This window comes from Bidens hawaiensis, unplaced genomic scaffold (assembly GCF_021521415.1).
Source record: "Bidens hawaiensis isolate Kalapana, Puna unplaced genomic scaffold, B.hawaiensis_p1.1 tig00002123_1, whole genome shotgun sequence".
In the NCBI taxonomy this organism is placed as follows: domain Eukaryota; kingdom Viridiplantae; phylum Streptophyta; class Magnoliopsida; order Asterales; family Asteraceae; genus Bidens; species Bidens hawaiensis.
This window is the reverse complement of record NW_027491112.1, coordinates 2,294,659-2,318,574: the sequence shown is the minus strand read 5'-3', so window position 1 is coordinate 2,318,574 and position 23,916 is coordinate 2,294,659. Positions and strand designations below refer to the sequence as shown.

Sequence of the window (23,916 nt, the reverse complement as noted above, 5' to 3'; positions counted from 1 at the left end):
TTTATTGTTGTAAGATATAAATAATATAATCATATAAACCGCCATGTTAAAGGATGACTACTCTATATTATATATATAAGTTCTCAAAGGCCTTTGCTCATTATCCATATATCCATATACCTACAACACTTACAAGCTATCGGTTAAAGAAACAAGAGACTAAAAGATGCATAGACCAGGGTACACTCATGTTCCTCTAGTTCATGATCGCAATTATGATCAAAGTGCACAATATGATGATGATCATAGCAATTATTCACCACCTCCTCTAGTTCGAAATCGCAATTATGATCAACCACAATATTATGATCATCAAAGCCATTATCCACCACCACCTCCTCCTCCGGTTCATGACCGCAATATCTATCAATCATCTCTAGATTATAATCGCAATTATGATCAACCACAATATGATCATCATAGCAACTATCCACCACCACCTCCTCCAGTTCATGACCGCAATTCGGTTTATGTTTGCAAATATCCATCGCCTCCTCTAGTTCATGATCGCAATTATGATCAACCACAATATGATAGTAATTATCCACCACCTCCTTTAGTTCATGACCGCAATTATCCATCGGCTCCTCCCTTTCAAGCACCACCACACCATCAACCACAATATCCACACCGACTCTTTTGAAGGATCAGCTGCGAGAAAATGATCTAGTACTTTTATATATGTGTAGCTTTATTTTTACAACTTTGGTGATGATGTAGTGATTATGCATGTGTTATAAGGAATGATATTTCATGTTTAGTAAAAATTTTGAAGACATAACTCTACTCTACGATACTTATCTTTTTAAAAAGTAGCAATTACATCGAAACATATAATAAACAACATATAATAAACAGCCAACAAATTACGTTGTTATCTCATTTTAAATTACAAAACCCACGATAAGAATTTAATTATTATCGGTCCTAAAATAAGATAAAGAAAATAAAGGGTATATATATAACATTAGAAGGTGGCTCTAGCTCTAGATATATGCTTTACTTCATATTGTTACATGTTACGTGGACTATGCCAATTAATTTGTTTGGAGGCTATCACAAGCTCCCTTTTAAGTCTTTACAATGTGGGTTCGAACCCTCAAAAATCTATAATAGAAAAGGACTATATATCAAATTACACACCTGGATAACTTCATCACATTTTGTAAGTATACATAACTAGCTGTACTTGGAACAGTTACATCCGCTATTTGAACAGAGTTACATTGAGAGGGTTGAAAATTTTAAACTAATTAATCATAAGTTTATACGTATGAACTATTTAACCAAAGGTTACCAAGTATTTTAATCAAGCATGTATGAGAGAGAGAAACATGGCCCACCAAAACCCCATATAGCGCGGGTCTTTGTGAGACCCCCCTCCCTTGGCGTGGGATGTTACTTCCCCAAGCCGCTCATAGAGAACCGTTTTATGAAAAAAAATAACGGCAAAGAAGCCGCTCATAGAGAACCGTTTTATGAAAAAAAATAACGGCAAAGAATCTCACATGTAAACCTACATTTTTGAGTTCCGGGGCTATGTTCAAGGTCGACTCATCGACCGCAGAGACCGTACCCCTTTGATGCGTGGAACCGGATGGAATTCGTAAACTCGCCCCCTGTCGGGTTCGAACCCAGGATTAAAGCCCATATTCGTCTCTTTACCCAGATATCCTTCAAATTAGTCCAAGTAAGAATCAAACTTAAGTCTCCACTAAAAGAGGTAGACTTTATAACATTAGGCCAACTTCTCATGATACGCTATTTATGCAATTAACTCAATAAATTAACAATACTTTTTATAGACTTTATAGATTCCAAGAGTACTTAAAAATTTGATTTGAAGCTTATAACCATTGTTGTTGAGACCGGACCGGCCGGTCGAACCGGTTCAACCGGGATTCGGTCCACCGACCGGTCTGGTTCACCCAGTTCGCTCGGCAGTCAGAGAACCGGCCGGTTCGAACCGGTTAGACCGGTCGGACCGGAAAACCGGACCGGTTGAACCGGTTTTGTATGAAAAAAAATATTTTTTTTTGAAAAATCATTTTTAAGCTTGACCCGTCATTTTTTGACCAAATTTGTTCGGCCGGTCCGATCGGTTCGACCGGTTGAATCGGTGAACCGGTAGACTGTCCGGTTATGAAAACGTTGCTTATAACCACCATATCAAGCATTTATATGCGGTTGAAACAAGAGACCTTCAATTTCATTGTAGCAACAATGACACTCACATTTCATCCTCTCCTCACATTAATTCTCTTCACTCTCTTTCTCACAGGTACTATAAAGTATAAACATTAAACCCAAACCATTTCGATAACTTAATGTTTAAATTATTATTATTATTATTATTTGTTCTTTCTTTGTAGGTGACCACACACAATGTGTACCACAAGACACCATAATTGTCGGGACAAAAAGACTAGATACAGAAGTACTAGAAAAACAAGAACGGAACGTTATTTTTATGAACAATTGCAAGTGTTCTAAACGTCACGTTATAGTGTCGTGTAATGGGTTCCAAACGGTCGAGAAAGTAGACCCGAAGGTTTTTATACGAATCGAGAATGATCAGTGCATTGTTAACGGTGGTCGTCCGATTAAACCTTCCGAATCGGTTCGTTTTCATTATGCTTGGGATTCTGCTTTCTTTTTGATGCCCAATTCTTCGAAATCTAGTTGTTAAGTTTTAATGTTGATTATATGATCGTGCGTTACTTGTATTATTGTTTAATGTTTGTTTGTAACGATAGAATAATTTTCGTTTTGTTAGTGTTTGCCACAATATGTTATGTACTTCGATAGCTCTTCTCACAATTGGCACTACGCCAATCTATACACACACTGTTTGACATGTAATCATATATTGTTTTAAACGACCGTTTGAATAATGATGGGACCACCGTTTTGGCGAAAAAAATTCAAAAGTTTAACCGTCTATTGTCAAGACAAATATATTGACCAAACAGTTGTTCAAACTTCAAACCGATAACTTTTAAAGTTTTACGCCCTATCGTTAGAATGACGGCTCGAATATTATTAAATCGATCGTTCTGATTAATAATTTTCAACATGCTTTTTTTTCAAAACCGTAGCCTAAGACCCAAGTGTTTTGTGGATGGTCGTTTAACATTTTAAGGTTATATCAACATGCTTTTTTTTATGATTTTAAGATGCATATATTTAGGCATAAGGTTGTGATATGCTCAACAGCCTTCACCCACGTTCACCACTCATTTACATCCATGTACATTTTTGCATGCTTAGTTTTCAGTTTAAAAATTAGTTGTTAGTATCCCACGTACGTTAAGAAAAAATGGTTACAAAGTCTTGTATCTGACCTCTGGTTTCTCTATATATATAATTTTTTTTAAGCTTGACACACTCTATGGGTTACCTGTCAGATTATTAGCAAGCCGAGTCGAAATGAGCCATGGTTTGCTTCATATCAGTAAGATTTACAAGAATGTACGGAAGTGTACCTTGTCTATTTGGCTGTCAAAAACATAAATCAAATCTGCCGTTCAAAAAAAAAAAAAAGAAAACTAGTATTGGATGAGAAGTGAAGATTTGGGCGGGAGACTACAAAGCCTCAAGTTCAAATTCTATTCAAACCGGGTTTTATCGTAGTTGGTCTTGGGCGGCAGGTTTCCCCAGAACAAAATATGGTGGATTGGGGCCGTTGGACTACCCAACGTTGTATATACTTGTATTGTATATAGTTGATAGTTTTATGTTCATGTGAGATAATAATTTGATTAAACAAATTTATGCATGTATCAAATAAATTGAGGTGATTTATTATATAAATTATAAGTTAAATATCTCATAACAGAGATTTTTTCCTTAAATGATAAATTCATACTCAGTAATCATAGTGTTAAATCTAACTTTTGTTCATTACGAGACACAAGTCGTCCTCATCACTTAAGTGGGAACATCACTCTTTTTACTTTTTGATATTTGATATCAATTGGCTAGAAGTAATAAAATCCTAATTAAAAGCGTGTTTACTTTTATAAAAACGTAACACATAACCCAATTAAAGCCTTTACAAAAATCTATCAAGCTATTCTAATAATAAAAGATCTTGGTGCCTCGTGACACCTTTCAAGTACACCTAAAAAAATTGTTTTCGTGATATTTCCCTTTCACTTTTTCCGGATTAAATGATAAATATCTTTTGTAAGTTAAATGAAAAATATTCCAAATTGGTGATCAAATCTTTCAAGAAACATTGTTATTTGTCCCGCTTCGATTGTCGTTTCCATGTGTCACCAAAATTCCGCTCATCAAATTTTCCAAAAAAAGTAAAAAAAAAAAAAAAAAATGCTTGGATTGCTCTCACCAAGATATCTCTATAATTGTTATTTCCACATGTCATTAAAGTGATTAGCCTATTTTCTTTATCAACTAGTTTTTAAGAAAAATGAAATTCTCATGTATATTTTAGATATTTTTTTTTGTTCAATATACACATTTTAGATTTTTCCCAATATAATATCTTTTTAGGGGGTGCGAGCGGTCTTGGAGGCAGCCCGGGTAGGTCTCAAGACCGTCACGAACACCATCCTATATGCCTCAAGCCCGACAAAATGTCACCCTGACTGACCCGAGAAGGAAACAAAAAAAGGAAAAGAGAGAAATCAAAGCAAATCATGAAGAATGACTTGGGGTGCGTGGGACGCGGGAACACAACCCCGTGGTGGTCGAGGCCAGACGGGCCTCGGCTCCCACCTCCATTTTTGTCAAGTCAGTTACTCCGAGGATGATTTTTGCAATAAAGATATATAACAAGGGTACAACACTAAAACTATATAAAGCTTAAATCCATTATCCTCTTGCAAAAGATAAACCCACCTTCATTCTCATGGATTCAGAGCCAGAGAAAAACCCCTTGTTCTTCTTCTTCTTCTTCTTCTTCTTCTTCATTGAAAATTAATTGTTGTTAGTTATCACATTGATGCTTGTTAATGGAGTCAGCAGCAGCAGCAAGCAAGTTGCTTTCTTCTTCATTATCTTTGCCACCAAGAACCCAACTAAAGCAATCTCCTCATCCTCCTTCAGGTTAAATTTTGGATTTTTTTTTGTGCCCACAAGTGTTTGATGATTTGCTTTTTTGAATTTTGAAGTTTTTGTTACTTTCTTTTTACATGTTTGGATTCTTTACCTTGTTTATATAGTAAGTAAATGCACACATGTAGTATAATTTTTAGAGATTTTGGTAGGGGTACTGGAGCTGACCCGTGCCCGAGCCCGGCTCGTTTTGACTTACCAGAGCTCGAGCTCGGCTCATTTATTTTTTTATTAGTTAAATTATGCACAATTTGATTATTTGTACATTTTGAAAAAAAGAGAAAAAAAAAACTTAATTGAGCGTAATCTCGTCTTGTGGTTTGTGTGCAATACCTTAAACGAGCGAAAGCTCAGCTGTGAAGTGTAAATTTATTACATAGAAGTCCGAAAGAATTAGAAAATTAAAAATACATTAGGCTCGTCAAGGCTTGACGAGCCTAAACGATTTTCCCAGACAAGGTTGAGCTTGATGAGGCTCGGCTCGTTTCGAGCTTTTTATCGAGCTGATCTTGAGTAGCTCGTGAGCGGTTTGGCTCGTTTGCACCCTAGATTTTGGTAATTTGGTTGCATATTAGATGGACTTTTGCACCTTTCACTTCAGCTTAGGGTAGAAGTAATCGAATTAACCGATTATGAACTACCATTCTAAAGAAAATCCCCAAAAAAGGTAAAAATCATTTCTTGTTCCTAACACAAAATATATACAACAATTCTTTATCTTCTTCAATTCACTGTTACTATAACCTTTGCATATATCTAAATTCGTTTTCATTACCAAATATATGTGAATTATGAGATTGACGCGTCTTGTTTTTGTTATATTGGTTTGAAAATTGGCTTGTTTTTATTCGTATCAAGGTCATTATTATTGATGACAACACCCTATTGCAGCTTTAAAGTTATGTGAGCCAGCAGCTCCTGCACATTCTTCTATGCTAGCAACTTCTTTAGCTCAACATTTCCCTACTTCTGTGCTGATTCAAGAACAACGTCCCGAAAGCAAGCCAATATTGCAGACCATAAAAGATGACAAAACATCGCAGGTAACACCTACTTTTTACAGTAGAAATTAGGCGATATCTTGTATTAATTCCTTTAATCATTATCTACGTCTTTTGTGCTTCAAAATTATACTATTTTGACTACTGTTGAATAACTTTTATAGCCTTTTGATGTATTTTTATTGTCCATAGGCAATAACAGACAGCAGGCAGTTAGGAGCATGTGAAGTGAACGCTTTAAGTTCTGATCAATACCTTAAAGAATTCCAGTCTCAATTGCTGCAATGGCCTGGTTTATGGTATTTGTAAGACTAACGTGTGTCAATCGTAACCATTTAGTTCTAAACGGGCCAGTTTTACCATTTTCTGCTTTTCACAGGCTACCTTCATCAGAGACAAGAGAAAATCTACTTTCCTCCTCGATTATGCAGCCTGTTCCAAACGGGACAAAAAAGAATATTAATATCGAAATGGAAAAAGTAATCGCTCTTGCGAAACAAGCTCTATCAGCTTCAAAAGAAGCAGCTTCACTAGTGGATAATAGTGAATCGTTTAAGGTTGACTTTGATAGCTCCACTTCAAGGTCGTACCTTTGACTTTTTCTTTACACGGATTATAATTATCTGGGAAGATTTATTTTCAAGAGTTTACTGTATGGTGTTTTTCAGCTTAGGAACTACAAGTTCAACTGAACCACAAACTAAAAAGGTCAAATTTGTAAAGTCAACACGCCTCCTAGAAAGGCAATCCAAGAGAAGAAAAGGGTCAAAGTCAAACGTTATTGTTCGCGAGAGTAACGCTTCTACAAAACCAGACCCGCCCGAGAAAAAAACATCATATAAAGATGCCAATTTACACGACCCACTTAGAATGTTCTTGGCACGTCCCGTAACACGAGAACTTTTGAATTCAAAAGAAGAACTTGAACTCATTGCCCATATAAAGGTACGTTAGTCAACAAGATCCATGATTCCATATTATATGTTGACTTAATTTAATCACAAATTCTATTTCAGTGTGGGATGAGATTAGAAGAAGTGAGGTGTCGGTTACATAACCAATTTGGCCGTGAACCGACATTGGTCGAATGGGCTGAGGCCGCTAGTCTTAACTGCCAGGAGTTGAAAAGTCAACTCCACCTTGGTAATAGCAGCCGAGAGAAATTAATATGTGCCAATTTACGTATGGTTGTTTATATAGCAAAACAATATAGGGGACGTGGACTTGACCTTCAAGATCTTTTACAGGTAAACTTAATCCTTATTTTACATAATTTTATGTAATTATGTTATTGTTCATTCGTTGACTAGTCAACTATAATATTTACAGGAGGGTAGTATGGGCCTCATGAGGAGTGTACAAAAGTTTAAGCCTCAAGCCGGCTGTCGGTTTGCTACTTATGCTTATTGGTGGATAAGACAGTCGATTAGACGAGCAATATTTCAAAATTCAAAACTTATCCGTTTGCCCGTATGCAATCTTTTTGTATATTTTGTTCCGTGTTAAAGAAATGTGTTTTTAATTATTTTAACGTGCAGGAGGGTGTATATAGTATGTTGTACAAGGTTAGTGAAGCAAGGAGATCGATCATACGTGGAGGAAATCATGAACCGACACAAAAACAAATTGCAGATCAAGCTGGACTTACTGTTGAGAAAATACAAAAGTTGAAATCGATACAAAAAATAACACTTTCGTTGCAAAAGCCCATTTGGGCCAATGATAGTACTACATATGAGGTAATTACCAATTTACCATGATTCTAGTTTAGTGCACTAAATTACATTTATTTTACTCTAATAAGAAGAGTACACGTAAATATTATAAATGTGTGATTATAGCAAGTGGTAATTAGTTATTCGATAAAAATGCAACTTTCAAATGTTATACATTTGTCAATTTAGCTTTTCAATGTTACAATAGGTTCCCAAGAAAAAACTTACATCATGTTTCTTTTCTCCAACAATAAAAAGTTGAAAAGCAAATTATTAAAAATAATAAACTTAAAAAAAAAGGTGTTTTGACCCGGTGGGTCAAATGTCCAAATCAAACTTGGCCAAACTGCTTTGACCACATTTCAACATGTTACATAACCTGCTTTGGTGAAAAACCGGTTTTGACCATCTTTGACTAGGCCTGTATACGAACCGAATGAACATGAACGGTGCTGTGTATTTTTTTCTGTAACTTTAATCAAACAAACGATCGAACATGAATAATTAAACGAATGGAGAATTCTTGTCCGTATGCATTCGTTGAGAAACTGAAGGTGTATGTGCTCGTTTATGTCCGTTCTTTACCAGTATAAACGAACATTAAACACAAGCGAATATAAACGAACGAACACATATGTACATATATATCAGCGGGCATAATGGAGCGAACACCAATTAAAAGCAAACGTGAATATCATTATGTTATCCTTAAAAAATTAATAAAACTAGAGTAAATTGTAACGGGCCTAAAAGATTTTAATAACGTTATAAAAGAACATAACAACAAACGAGACATGTTCATGCTCGATCGTTTAACTAAATGAACAGAAAATGTTGTTCATGTCCGTTCGTCTACTAAATATACCAACATAAACAAACTTCCAATGGAACAGTTCATGAACGATAAACTAAACGTTCAGTTCGCTTACAAGCCCCGAATCGGTTTAGGCCCAGAAAGCGATTTGTGCACCTCTTGCTAAAATTTAAGTTAGTGGTCTTATACATATCTATATAAATTAATTATTTGTTTTCTTAAACAGGAAATCACTCCGGACACTACAATGGATAGCCCAGATGATTGTGCATCGAAGCAACTAATGAGAAACCATATCAAAAACCTTCTGGGGGTTCTGAATCAGAAAGAACGGAAAGTAATTAGATTGCGGTACGGAATCGGCTGCGAGGTCCGGAAATCGTTAGCCGATATAGGAATCATGATGGGGGTGTCGAAAGAACGGATTAGACAGTTGGAAAGCCGGGCTTTGTTTAAACTGAAGCAGTATTCTGAAAGCCAAGGACTTGATGCATATAAAGATTTGCTCATTTGATCTTTTGCACTTTAAAGATAGTTAAAAACTATATATGCTTTTGATCCATTACCAACAGGAGGAATCTGATGTTTTTGTCTTACAAGGTTATTGTACTTGTATGTAAGTTGTTGAGCAGGCAAATTGGAGGTCAAGGTACAAATCTTCATGCTTAGGGTACAGGTGTTTGGATCAGAAACCGGACCTTTTTGAATGTACGTTACCGAACTTTTCATACTTTTGTGTAACGAAAAGTTGGTCGTGTATGAATTAAAAGCTTCCTCTTAATGAATATAATGTTTGATTAGCATGTGGTTTTGTATAATTTACTCTCTTTGATGTTTTACAGTCTATACTCTATAGATTATGGATGATTCACTAGTTAAAGTTAATGTCTATTTGGTTATCTTTGTTTCTTGTATCTTCATATAAACTTCATTATATAAAGTAGACGGAATGAGAAACCAGAATCTTAATGAAGGCGTAACTCATTTGAGTTACGGACGAATATTTTTGACACTACACAAACCTGACATACAATTTACGGGTTTAGGTTTAGTTTTAACAGGTTAACTACTTTCATTTTTGTAGAAAATTTTAAAATATGTTTTATGTGATGACTTAAGCTTTTTGGATATTTTTTGTCCAATTAAAAGAGAAATGCCAAGTTTTATAGTTTAGACCAAAATGTTTTACACCATTATTAGTTATAAATTTGTGATCATAGTGTGTTAATATGCAAAAAGAAAATAATATATTTTTTGCGGTTAACCAAATAATTTTAGTATTTACCCATAAAAACTCGTATTGTGTTTGGCTGAATGTGTTTGGCTCAAATTTTGAATTTGGGTCAAGTTTGGGTTCGTGCAACATGAGGGTTTAACTTAGAGAAATTTTGCGCCTGCTATATAGTTATGTATGTGTAAGTTAACGTACAGTAATTGCTTAATGTATATAGGTATGTGAATACGTTCAAGTTTAAAAAAACAAATACATTCAAGCTTAAAACCTGATACTTTCAAGGTTAAAACCAATCATGCTTAATTCAAAAAATTGATTCGGTTGAAGATCCAGATGGTTTGTTTGGAAGAATTAATGATTAATTGGAAATAGATTTGATGATTTTCCAGATCATGTGATTGCTTTCATGGATCAATTTCAAAAGGTTAACATTCATCCATTCTGATAATTAAGGCACAAATCGAATATCACAAAAACAGGGCACTGATATGAAAAACAGATCGATTACTTGGAGACTTACTTCAAAGTTTGAACGACCATGTTAAATTTCAACCTTAGGTGAGGAGACGAAGACGGCGATGAAGTTAAGGGCTCCCGTGTTTTTTGGCATCGAAGGGTGTTGGTAGTCGTGTACGTAAATGTATGATAAAACATTATTGTATTGGATTTATATGCTAGTTATGTATATGTGAAATATATTCATAAAAATCATATTTATTATTGTAAGCTTCTTTTCTTGAAAAACCAACAAATTTGAAAAGTAAATAAAAGTTTCAATTCAAACCATCAAAAATCAAAACATAAAAAGACTGATCGAACCTACGAGATTGGTTAATTTGTCCTTTACAAACCACAAGTAACAGTCAAGGGTAAAACCTTAATTCAACATTTCAACCTAAAAATAGTAGAACAAACATTTGGACTATTTCACATGACATAACACATCTAGAACTAACTACCAAAGGGTCCCACCCAACACGAGTGTCCAGCCCACCAGATATTTGTCGACCCTCAAACCCAACACCTGATTCTTATTGGTCCATCCAACTCTTAAACCATAAGCAACAAAACCTTAATAATTAATATCTTCAACCAAACGACATCGTATCCATGTCATAAAGTGATAAAACCATACCGACAAAAATATCAAATTTTTTTTTTTGTTGAATTAGGTGATTTAAAAAATAAATGATTTTAGATGGTTATTAGAATTTAAGTGGTTTTATATAATTTGCTATCTTAGATAGCGGATTACACTGCTAGCTGACTTTTCACGTGGCTGTCCACGTCATCCAATTAATTTCAAACAACACTCACCCATGTTGCATCTGGTTGACGTGGACGACATTTGTTGAACAATTGGATCACTTACGGGCGTGCAAGAAATCAAAACAACCAATCCGAAAAAACCGAATCGGAACAAAAAGAGTATTTATAAGAATTTAATAATTTCTAGACCGAATTAAATTTCTAGATTTTTTTTATTATTTTAAGTAATTTATAAGAATTTAATAAATATATAACTCACATATTTTTTGTCCAAATATATAATAATCACTTAGTTAATAATTAACAAAATTGTTTAAACTGAATAAAACCGAAACCAATACAAAAACTGAAAAGGCAAAACCCAAAAAAACCGAAAAAACCAAAAACCAAAGTTTAGGCTTTTAGTTTGATTTTATCTTACCAATAATCTGCTATCTAAATTTCCTGTTAAAAAAAGAATAATAAAAAAGTTAACCATCTAAAAATATCTGGTGACCGTTGTTGTTCTTGGAAGCTTCAGTCAGTTTACTACCGGTGAAGATACGAACACGAGTCCAACAGTAGTACTACAGTTAACAGTATATAACCTCCACCGCCTCATTGAATATTTTTATCAAACACCTTACTTTACTTTACTTGTCTGCAATATGCACTCGTTACCTATATATATGGGACCAAATGCTCCATTCATATTATTAATTCTTAACACTTCATTTACAAATCATTTGGATACATGGATCCGGTCTATAAACGCTCACTTTCCTCCTCTTCTTCTCCCTTCGGGTCTTACCCGATACGATCAGGTTCGTCTTTTAACCGAATTCCGGTTTAACCGAACATTCGTTAGGAATTTCAATAGGTTATTATCGGTTAACTAGTTAATAAATAATAACTTAACCGAACCGGTTATGTAAGTTAAGAGATTTACCACTTGGAAACCGGTTAGGAAATATAACCGGACCGGTTTTGACCGTTTGACTAATAATAAACCTGTGTTAAAAACCTATTTAACCGGTTACATGGGTTAGAGATTTTTCATTTTTCACTCTGAAACGGGTTAGGAACGGTAACTGGTTATTATTGGTGATAACCATTTTGACTATTTGACCAATAACTGGTTATGGTTAGTAATTGATATTTCAAAAACCTATGTTTAAAAGCCTATGTAACCGGTTAGGCGGTTACATAGGTTAGACTTTCGAGATTTTCACACTTAGAGGTCCGTAACTGGTTATTGGCAATAACTGGTTTTGACCGTTTGACCAATAACCGGTTACGGTTAGTAACTAATATTCCAAAAAACCTATGTTTAAAATATAAAACTCATGTAACTGGTTAAACAGGTTAGAGATTTTTCCACTCAGAAACAGGTTAGAAACCGTAACCGGTTATTGGCAAACCGGCTTTGACTGTTTGACCAATAACCGGTTACGGTTCCAAAAACCTATGTTTAAAAATTAAAACTCATGTAACTGGTTACATAGGTTAGAGATTTTTCCACTCAGACGCAGGTTAGGAACCGTAACCAGTTATTAGCAATAACCAGTTTTGACTGTTTGATCAATAACCGGTTACAGTTAGTAATCTATATTCCAAAAACTAGTTAACCAGTCCCATTAGTATCTATGGTTTGCATTTTGTTCTGCATATATTGTAATGCATTATTCAGTATTAATTGAATAATTTAATTGGTCTTTAATCACTTTTTGATTAACAACTGACAACAGATGATGCAGATGCAGATGCAGATGTAGAGACTGGAACTGGTGACTTGGATGTTCCAAAACCGCTCGATTGGTTACAGGGGACACCAATCCCGCCATTTTTATCAAAAACTTATGATTTGGTGGATGATCCAAGACTGGACCAGATCATTTCATGGAGTGATACCGGTGCAAGCTTCGTCGTGTGGGAGCCAGTGGAGTTCTCGAGGAGAATCTTGCCGAAAAACTTCAAGCACAACAATTTGTCGAGCTTTGTTCGACAACTTAACACATATGTACAATCTATACCTTTTTAGCTCCTGTGTTTCTGTTCCTTAGAATTTTCATGTTTTTTGTTTTGTTTTGTTTTGTTTTGTTTTGTTTTATACGTCTGTGTAGCTTAGCTTTCGTTTTTCACTGTATATTGTCTTTGATCCATTAGCCAATTGTATATCTATCACAATGTAAATATATATTAGCTATAGTTAATGAAAGGAAGCTTGTTTTCTGATTCTGATTCGAGTCGGGTACGTGGATACTCTGTCGTGGCCCGTTGGCGAGTCGAATATTATCAGATATCATATGTTATTCAGGCAAAATGCAGAAAAAAAGTAACAAACTTTACAAGTTTTCATTTTTGAGGTAATTAACTTCTTTCTTGCTCGTTTTGAAGTAACTCGTGTAGTAAAGTATGTTACTTTTTTCTTGGATTTTGTTCTTTATTACTCTCGTGTTTTAATACGTTATTGTTTTAGCATATTTGACTCTAAAAGGACCATATTACCAGATTTATGCATATTGCATATGTTCTTCAGGTCTTGTATGTGACTTTGGTTGTTCTTGTAGAAATTGCATATGTTCTTGTATTTGAATTATGTTGTCTTGGTTTTGTTTAATCTTGTTTGCGTAATTGAGTTCAGGGGTTTCGCAAGATTGATACCGACAGGTGGGAGTTCGCATGTGAAAGCTTTCTTAGAGGAAAAAGACATCTTTTGAAAAACATTCGCAGGCGTCGGTCACTGCCAGCTCAGCAGCAAACCGAAGAAAGCAGCAGTCTTTCAGTTGAAGCTGAGGTGGACAGGTTACAGAAAGACAGGATGGAAATGATGCAAGAAGTTATCGATCTACAAAACCAGCAACGCGGGACACATCAATACATGGAAGCAGTTAACCAAAAGCTGCAAGCGGCCGAAGATAGACAGAAGCAGATGGTCTCATCGTTGGCTAAAGTTTTCCAAACCTCAAAGTTTAAAAAAGACCGACAAACGCGTCGAAAGTATATTAAACATGAAGTCGATGATCGTATTCTTGACTCGCAGGATCTGGTTCAGGTTAAAGATCCTTTCCCAAAAGAGGAACTTGATTTCGGTTTGGATTACGATGCTGCAATCGTTAAACAGGAAGATATTTGGAACTCGGAGTTTGAGACGGTTTCTGGCTCTACAATGCCTAATACAATGTGGGATGATGGTGGTCGCTTTGAATATCCTGAGTTCGGTTTGCCAGGTGGCGAGTTGTCTGATTTTTGGAGTTTGGCTGATTCGGGCGCTGAGAATTGGATGAGTGGTGAAGCTAGCAAGTCTCAGGAAACCAACCAATACGGGTTTTGAATCCTAAGTTGGTTTGGTTGATAGGGATTTTTATAGACTCGTAAAACTATTATCGAATATTTGAGATGATTAGTTTGTTTATTTCTTTCTTATTTTATTTAGTTTTGAATATAATTACAGTTTGCTTCGAATGATTCTTTGCTGCTCGATCGTTTAGCAGCTTTTGTAACAAGTAGATGTTAGATTTTTGTTCCTTTCGTAGTGGAGATTCATATACATTCATATGTTTATTGACTTAATATTCGCTTTGTTATTTAGTGTGTATAATCTCAAATCTTTCATTGTTTTCTTTCTGCAGGTCGCTAGGATGCAGTCTTCGGTTCGTTGAATTCGGTAAGACAGGCCAAGTATGTGAATATTATTATTTTTTCACTACTATTCACAATTCATATTTGTTCATCACAATTGCCTTTTGGCCTAGCGGTATCTGGTATTTATCCTCGCCATAAAAGAAAACGTTGAAATAAACATAAAAAGTTATCATTTTGTGATCATCGGTGTCTAATTTTCGATCAAAGATTAAATATAATTGGCTTATGATATAGATAGACTTGGTCTAATTTGTCTTATGATATGGATAGGTAGTTATCTTCATTAAGTCATAAAAAACTTATCATATATACAAGATGTGTGGTATCATTATACACTAGTGGCATGTAATGTCTTGTTGGACTAGCAAGTAAAGCCAAATGTGATGAGTCCCGATTAACTTCAACCCGAAATAACCATTCAAACTAATAACCAACGGTTGGTTGTCTTTTTATCCTTAAAACCAAAAATCATGTTCAGTTTTGATTAAGCCATATTAAATCGCACCGAACTTGTTTGAATGTTTGTTATTGGATTTATGGCATTGATTTGTTATTTTGGGTAAAAATTTCATTACTAAACCGAATTATTGTAACAATTGTTAGTTTCAATCGTTTTACTAAAGTCGAAATTCTGGAGTTTGTTCGTTTTTTTTTTGGGTTTTGATCAACGATGGATTAGCTTGCACTTGTTTAGGTTACAAACGCATAATAATTGATAGCACATCGAATCAAATAGATCGAATTATGCCCTACGACATCCGTTGTCGTATCCATAACTACGTTAATCTAATGGCGAATTTGGTACAATCATGAGATTCACAATAATGTCAACATTCATTGTAACATCTCTTAACACATTTTCAATCAAACGAATACGAATAGATAACAATCCAAACCCAGTCTCATTCATGATCAATGATCCCTAGACACATTGCGTTTAGATGAAACCACGGTACAAAAAGAGCATCTTCAGCTATTTGAGATGGAACAAGTGATTAAGGAGAAAAAGAGAAATGATGATGTTTAAGTTGAGCCTTAATATCATTTTATTTATTGAACTCAAATGTTTATAAAAGATAGGAATTGACAAAAAATTCGTTTACAATTGGCCCAAAAGTTTTATAGAACACAAGAAATTTATAAACACAAATAAATGGTTTTATAAAACTTAGGCAAGTAATATAACAAATATACTAATAACTATAAAGCAAATTGACCAAAATCGCCTATCGATTCCAGAGGCTAATCAATCTCATCACTACTCCATCGGATCAACCATCGATGTCTCTATGTTATCAGAGCATCAAGCGACCGAGCTCGGTTCTTTTCAAGATCTTTTTCCATAGCTTGAGCTCGGCTTGTGAGTTTTTTCAAGCTCGAGTTAGGCTCATGCTTGGCTCGTTTATTATCTATTAGTTATATACATTGAGAAAAATCTTAAATCGGCTCGAGCTTTTGTGGAGTACCTTACACGAGCCAAAGCTCAGCTCGAGCGTGGTTAGTAGTATAAAATAATTAACACACACCCACAAGAGTTGAAGCTAAAAAACTACTAGGCTCGATAAGGCTCGACAAGCCTGTTCCTACACAAGGCTCAAGCTTGGGCTCGATAACTACACAAGCTTTATTTGAGACTCGGGATCGACACGGTTCAGCTCGTTTGCACCTTCAAGATTCGGTGGTCATAATTGAAACTTACTCCCTTAGTGATGAAAATCACATAATTATGATGTGTAAAGAAAATCATCTTTTGCATATTAGCCATTCTCATATCTGATGCCTTCATATAATGCTTTATCGCGTTATCGATATAGTCGGAAAAAAAGAACTGATCGGAAAAACTGTATAATCTCTAAAAAAACGAACATAACAAAATATCTTATTTTTATCTTCGGGTTGAGCAAGTTAACTGCTGTGTCTACGCTTACTGAACTACGAATAATGCCACTCTGTCTGTCATGTCTGCTACAGCTAATTGTTTACTGCTTTAACTTTTGTTTCTCATCAGTCTTCGGCTTTGACTTGTTTAACCTGCTAGCAGGAAAGTGCAGCCTGGCCATAAGCGGACGCGGTGCTCGTGTCTTCTGGTCAAATCCTCTCACACATACAAACCCTGTAAACACATTAACAAAACCAACACTAAAGGGGGAAAAAAAGGCAGTAGAATTCAAGCCCGAGCACAACTAGGCTCGACTTCGGCTTGTTTTGAGCTCTTTTTATAAAACTCAAGCTTGGGTCGTGAGACGTTTTTTCAAGCTCAAGTCCGGCTGGGTCTTGGATCAGTTATTATTTATTAATTATTTTAGAAATGTTTTTTTTTTAATTATTTTATATGTTTCTTAATTATAATTTTATATACAACTTAATATATATTATTATATAAATATATATTCAATACATTAAATAAAAATTATATAAATAATAGGCTCGTTTAGGCTCACTAGCCAGTTCGAGTTCAACAAGTGAAGCTTGGGCTCAATTTGAACTTTTAACGAGCCGATCTCGAGTAGCTCACGAGCCGGCTCGGCTCGTTTGCACTCCTGCATTCAAGCGTATTCTTAAAATCAAAGTTTTTTAAAACTAATATTCTTTTAAATTTGAACCAAGACTGAATAAAGTTAAAAGGGGTCTGTATATCAGATTGACCCAAACTCATTTTGCTCGGAATATAATTTGACCAACCACCCAACCCGACCCGCCTTTTTTTTCCAAACTTAATATATTTACATACCTTTCCAGAAGCAGTATTGAATATCCTCTGTTGTCAGGCCTGACAAATAAACATTAATAATATTTAACGAGTGAGTTTGGTATACATTAAAGTTTAATGTGAAATATTATTCTGATATTATGCATGTAAAAAGTTTTACTTTCTACCTTTAAATATTGTCGGTATAGAAGTTCCAAAATACACTGTTCGTCTCGGTAAATTCCATAACCAAGCTCTGGGTACATCGATCGGGTTAAGGCTTGACTCGTGGTCTGCAAACACCTGCAACTCAATGGAAGTGTTTTTGTTTTAAAATAGAATAATTACAGTAAGAAATAATTTAGTTTAGCTGAGTCAGCATCATGTTGTACCTCATTGACTTGGAAATATGTACCGTTGAGCGGAAAACTCCCTCTCATTGCAGTTCGACACGGTATCTGTTCATAATACGCGTTCAAGATTGAGATCACATAAACATATAATAAGATCATGCAACATCCTGAAAATCTGATATATATGGAATCAAGGTTCTTAATATACATTTATTAGGCTGATGCTTTGAAAGTCAACAAGTTTGACTTTTCTGTTTTAGTAAGTTGACTTTAGTTTACTGCAAAGTTAAAATAAATGATTACTCACTAGGAGGGTCCCACGAACGGTTTGTGAATTTTCCTCACGAGTGCTGTTGCAGAAGAAGCATGTTTCGTCGTTGCACAATGTTCCAGATTCTTGAGAGCAGCATTGTCCTTCTGGCGGCTGAATCGAATCTGCAGTTTCACCTAGTATAAACAAACGTCAAAAGACAATCAATTTAATCAGTAACCACAAAACCGATCATATAATTATGTTGTTTCCAATTTTCTAGTCTCTACTTCCTACTTACCAGGTGTCCAAATCGCTAAAAGGTATGGACACGGATCATCATGTTCCCGTATCTCCATCTGAAATTTAATAAACATTTGATAAGAAACCGAAATGGCGAAATGTAATAAATATAAAATTTGTGTTTTCTTTTAAAAATGTCCGTACCCCTTCCAAGAGAGGATGTGAATCTGGAAGCTCGTACCTACAAAGTTTATATGAAAACGCCATTAATAAAATACATGCATGAACAAACTTACATAGAAATAATAGCATTAGCAAGTTAACGATCGCTTACACTTGGTGTTCTGTTCTTAGGTGGCTGACATTTTTAAGTTTAGGCGTAGGTATTGAAGCAGCTTCCGATGTTAACGCGACTAACGCCTTTGACACGCCACCCTCCACAAGTTCCATGTGACTTTCCATGTAAGTCTGCAAGTTTTGAGTGAACTGTTCGATGTTGAGCTTAATCATTGGAATTTCTTCGGTGTCTTCACTGAAGTCCTCTATATCAAATACTTCTTGTTGTAGTTCTTCCGGTTCTGGTGATGTCGGTACCTCAATAATAGGCCCTGGTGTTGTCGGTTCTTCAATAACAGGGTTGCAGTTTTGGACTTCTGACTGTTGTTTCGGTTGTTCACTAGATGAAGGTAGATCTATCATCCCAATTGGATTTTGACCGGTTTTATTTTCGGTTAAACCTGCTATACTCTCTTCTGGTGCTGGTAGTGTCAGCCTTGCACTATAGTGAAAATCGTCGTTAGTGATTCGGATTATGCATTATGATCATGACGTGGGTTGACCCGCACGGTCCTTTATATCCATCTTTTTATTTTTTTGATAAATAAATAATGTGTTGTTTTTAAACAATTTTGTTTATAATAGTAATTTAAATCTGCGTTTAAAATGATTTTATTAGTCGTATTTGTTAAAACATACTTCAAATAATATTCAACTTGTTCTCAGTATTTTTTATTTGACACGTTTGAAATGCACAAAAAAAAACATGTTGCTCAAACCTTGCAAATGCACTTGCAAAATGTCTGCACTCGGCTCTCAGCGGACACGCGTTGCAATTTGGTTTGGTCTTTGTACAGAAAACCTGCAAAAGTTACATAATTACGTTAGCATCAGTTACGGAGATGCCTTGTATATATACATATAGTCTTACCTTTCCAAATGTTATCATTTGGTAATGCAGTTCATACCTGTTAATTATGAAAATTTATAAGAAACGCTAATAACTCGATAAATAACTATATGTATAGCATCAATGCGTGTAGATATTTGGCATACAAAGTTTTCTGGTCAAGCTTGCACAGTCTTGGCCATAAATACTTTTGAATCGTCTCTTGAATCGGATACCTGTGTACATTAAAGTGTTAATTAAGCATTTCTTTATAAGTAATAAACTTAGCTGATAAGCTTAAGTAATTACAGCTCTAAAAGATGCAACTGAAGGGACTCGGGAAGTGGTTGCAGGGGTACCCAACCAAGTCTTACAGCTATACGTCCCACATTCGTATCAACCTAGTCGAAATTATTAATATTAAAAATATTTAAATATAAATATCATTAATACCTTATTAGAATGAATTACTATCTCTCGAGAATAATGCTTACCGGGAATGCAAGATGATGAAGCGTTAGAAGTCGAATACACTCCACACTTTTCAAGCCCAAGCCTTTAAAGCTTAACAAATACTCCCTAAATTAAAAAAATAAAATAAAATAAAATAATGTTATGTTTTTTTCCACATCGAACTTAATGTGTTCAAGCTCTGAAAACCTTACTTGGCTTTATCGGGTGGAACGTCTCTTAACCATTCAAGATCAATGCTTCCATGGTCTTCTACTACGCGGTCAAGCATATCCTGTATCAGCAATGTCATATTATAACCACCAGTCATATTATAATATAAAAATGTTCGCTGTGGAACGACATATTGTACCTTAATTCTTGCAGCGAGCCGATTGTTCATACCCCTTTCCTTAATGGCATCAGCAACGTCATTTACTTTTGCCGCTATTATTGCCTCATAGTCCATCGAATCCATTGTGTTCGGTGTTCTTTCTCTCTTTTGTTCGACTTCCGCTTGCAATCTTAGTTCATCCCAGTCGATTTTAATCTGTTTCTTTCCGGTTTTCTCCTTTTTAACTTTAGAACAACCCTCGTCCACATTAACTATTTGATCACTTCTATTCAAATCACTGTTTGTTGATTCTTGGGAACTTATTATGTTGACCATCAGAACCGCAGTTTGACTTGCGGACTCTACTGATATTCCACTCTCTTCACTTATGCACTTTTCACTATTCTTTCGAATGGTTTCACGTTCATAAACCGTTGAAGGTCCTCGCATATGCAATAACTCTACAAAAGAAGCGCACTCGCCACTCTCCTTTTGTTCTTCAGATTCGTGCACGGAACATGCTGCAGAGTTTTGTGACGAGACTATTTCATCAACTTGAATATGACTTATAACCGATTCCAATTCCTTGCATATTTCTAAATCTTTTTCAAACAACTCTGTAACTTTATATTCTGAATTATCATTCAAGTCTACACATGATTCCTCGTCATGAAGCGGTTCATTGCAGGCGCCGTTTGGCTTGAGTGGATACCGTGAAGCAAGTGACATAAAAGCCGAACTGCAATATTGAGTAATTATATTAGTTTTTCATAGCCGGGATCGAACTTATTTGTAGCTATTTCTTTATATCTTACCTGGATAAATGATCCGATACATTTTGAGTTAGAAAAACTCCAACGACTGAATCCAAAACAGACCCTTTCCACTTGGAGAACCGTCGGTCCCCTGGAAAACTTACATTTTCAGTATTTAAGATAAAAAAAAGTCATTTAAAAATTTATTTTTTGATAATGTAATATTTACCTTGTACAAGATGCATTCTTGCTATAAATGAATCTACTCGCCCACGAAACACTCTTCGTTCTTCTTCCCACCATTTCGCCTTATCCTCATCTGTCCCGTCTATTCCTTCACTGTTAATATTTTCCAATAAAAGCATCCAAACTCTATTCGTCTCGTCATCAAGGTCAACTTTTGGTCGTTGCTTTCTTTTCTTCACCGGATTAAACAAACCTTCGTAAGGAACGAGACTTCTGTCTTGTTGATATACAACAAGAACGTTTTTCTCGTCGTTAATATACAACCGCTCAAATACGTTAATTAACACCTCAATGTCGTATATGCTTTCACATTGTAAATTTGGATTATTATACCCTGCATAGGATTCACGGGTTTCGTGTAAGAAATTTATCTTACATTTCGCTTTCGTGTACTTCCTTTCTAATCTCCCCTGTGGTAGCTCGGTTTTGCTAGGGGTGATCGGGTTCAGGGGCTCGGTTTCCACCGCTTCACTAACCACTATGCATGTTTTATCAACCGTTACATCCGCCTGTTTCTCAGTTTCATCAAACTCGAGCTTTCTCTTACACGTTTTCTTACTTTCTTGATCCGGGCTCGGATGTATGACCCCACTCGTTTCCTCGGGTGTTTCCGTTGACTTTTCAACCCCCTTTCTCCTCACATACTTCCTCTTCTCGGTCGATGCCCCTTCGGTCTTTGGTGTTGCGGGCCTTGCGGCCTTTCTTTCTCATTTGGGCTTACCTTCCGTAACCACTTTCGGTCTATGCTTTCTTCTTTTCGGCTTCTGTTGTGGCGTTTCATTCACTCGTTCATCTTCATTTCGCGTTACCATATCAGACGCTCGTTTCGTCTGGTCTGGTGTCAATGGTGTAAACTGCAACGATAAACCCGTATTTACTACCGGTTCCGCCATTGCTTGTGGCGGTAAATTGAGATCACACAAGCTTAACCGCCCATCACCGACCCCGCTGCCATTTCCACTACAATTCTAAGCTTTTTGGATCGAGGCATCTGCAAGCGCAAGCAAATCTCTACAAGAAATATTATTCCATGTTTCCACATCATCTATGGAAAACATATTATTACACATTCCACTAGTAACTTCATAAGTTTGACTCGTTGACCCGAAAAATGATGTTTCTTCAAAAACAGCTCCATCAAATGGATTTTCAAGCCAGTTTTTGCAGATCGGGTTTGGGTCGGGCCGGGTGGGCTTATCGGGTGTCACAGGAACATAAAATGAACTTTCTCCTCTTTCATCCATTTTCAGAAATGATCTCAAATTCCCAAATTATTATATATTCAACAAATCAGATAACCAAATCCAACAAATTCATCAGTAATAGTTTAATACCATTATATTCTGCACAAAAATAATAATAATAATATTATTAACAATTAACAATAATAATAATAATAATTTACTAAAACTCAAATTACAACAAAACTGCTATATTAATCCTACGATATATCAGGAGGTTGTTAAACCCAAAAAAAAAACCAAAAAAAGAAAACAATAATAATAACCATAAAAATAATAATAATTTATTAGAATTCAAATTACAACAAAACTACTATATATTAATCCTACGGTATATTAGGAGGTTGTTAAAACAAATAGAATAATAATAATAATAATATTCACAATAAAATAATAATAATAATAATAATAATATTAACATAAAATAATAATAATAATTTTTTAGAATTCAAATTACAACAAAACTAGTATATATATTAATCCTACGATATATTAAGAGGTTGCTAAAAAAAAAAAAACTTTTATGATTGTTGGCAATACTGTCCGGAAAAGTGACTGACCTGGCTGACCGGTGATCGGAGAACTGGGTATTGTAGCCGGAGATCTATGATTCAGTGGGTAACAGTCGGTGAAAGATAATATCATAATAATAATAAAGGGGTTGGAGTGAGAGAGAAGTTAAAATTATGATTTATGAGGTTGCTTTATTATTATTATTATTATTATTATTATTATTATTATTATTCATGGCTGCATGTGTTTTGTGATCGTTCGAAACAGAATGGGTTCGCGGGAAACAAACTGTTTCGAATTAAATGTTTTATTATGTTTGTTGGATGGTTTGACTTTGTTTATACCGTAGCAATAAACAAAACTCAAAGCTGTTTTCAGAAACAGATTGTGTTGGAGTGTGTGTGAAATCTGGTAGGACCCACCTGCTTTAGATTCTCATAGTACTTGTTTTGTATAGTACTATCTAATTTTGTGGTTAAACTTTTTATATTATATCAAATCATATCGTATTATTATTATTATTTTGATTTAAATTTTATTATCTAATTATTTTTATAACGACAACTTTATTGTATTTAGGCTATTGTATTTTCCAAATTTTAAAAAGCCTCGTTGTCCCATTCCTCTAATTAAAACACATAGATTCCTTTTTTTAAACATTACTAATTTATAAATTATTTTTATGAGATAAGAATAAAAAAATGTTAGCTTTAGCTAAAGTTAGAAGGATATTTTATGTTTGCAAAATATGTTGCTATGTAAGGCATGTAGGAAGTGTATATACAAAACATAAACTAAAAGATATATGATAAACTAGGTTATTTAGAATAGTGTATTAATATGTTTGATCAAATGCTTGGATTATATTAACTTGTGATTCATCCTCATCCAAAATATTCATCACACGTCAGCAAATTAATAATAAGCATGTTTATGAGTTT

The 23,916-nt window shown here is 35.0% G+C and overlaps 2 protein-coding genes and 1 pseudogene across 4 annotated transcripts; 2 read left to right on the top strand and 1 right to left on the bottom strand.

The window, feature by feature from the left end:
• The first annotated feature begins 4,896 nt into the window (after positions 1–4,896).
• On the top strand, positions 4,897–9,395 carry LOC143607238 (RNA polymerase sigma factor sigF, chloroplastic-like). 2 transcript variants are annotated; one of them, XM_077082769.1, is made up of 9 exons: positions 4,897–5,070; positions 5,971–6,122; positions 6,273–6,379; positions 6,460–6,663; positions 6,749–7,025; positions 7,097–7,327; positions 7,410–7,550; positions 7,619–7,819; positions 8,836–9,395. In XM_077082769.1, exons 1-9 carry the CDS (start codon positions 4,977–4,979, stop codon positions 9,121–9,123), a joined length of 1,695 nt encoding a protein of 564 aa, XP_076938884.1. In that variant the 5' UTR covers positions 4,897–4,976; the 3' UTR covers positions 9,124–9,395. The 2 variants fall into 2 exon arrangements, with proteins under 2 accessions (XP_076938884.1, XP_076938881.1); XM_077082766.1 differs by having other exon boundaries at positions 6,273–6,385.
• A 2,357-nt stretch (positions 9,396–11,752) lies between these two features.
• LOC143607230 (heat stress transcription factor A-3-like) lies at positions 11,753–14,559 on the top strand. Its single transcript, XM_077082758.1, has 3 exons — positions 11,753–11,915; positions 12,840–13,111; positions 13,736–14,559. The coding sequence occupies exons 1-3, from the start codon at positions 11,846–11,848 to the stop codon at positions 14,423–14,425; spliced, it is 1,032 nt and encodes a 343-aa protein (XP_076938873.1). The 5' UTR covers positions 11,753–11,845; the 3' UTR covers positions 14,426–14,559.
• Positions 14,560–16,442: 1,883 nt separating this feature from the next.
• On the bottom strand, positions 16,443–22,465 carry LOC143607221 (DNA glycosylase/AP lyase ROS1-like; annotated as a pseudogene). The gene is made up of 17 exons (XR_013148915.1): positions 21,205–22,465; positions 21,036–21,126; positions 20,260–20,959; positions 20,102–20,181; positions 19,931–20,015; positions 19,746–19,837; positions 19,604–19,672; positions 19,479–19,515; positions 19,327–19,409; positions 18,606–19,049; positions 18,476–18,512; positions 18,330–18,387; positions 18,086–18,225; positions 17,818–17,883; positions 17,614–17,728; positions 17,468–17,506; positions 16,443–16,849 (listed from the first exon to the last, which is right to left on the bottom strand). The product of XR_013148915.1 is annotated as a DNA glycosylase/AP lyase ROS1-like (transcript).
• Between the last annotated feature and the right edge of the window lie 1,451 nt (positions 22,466–23,916).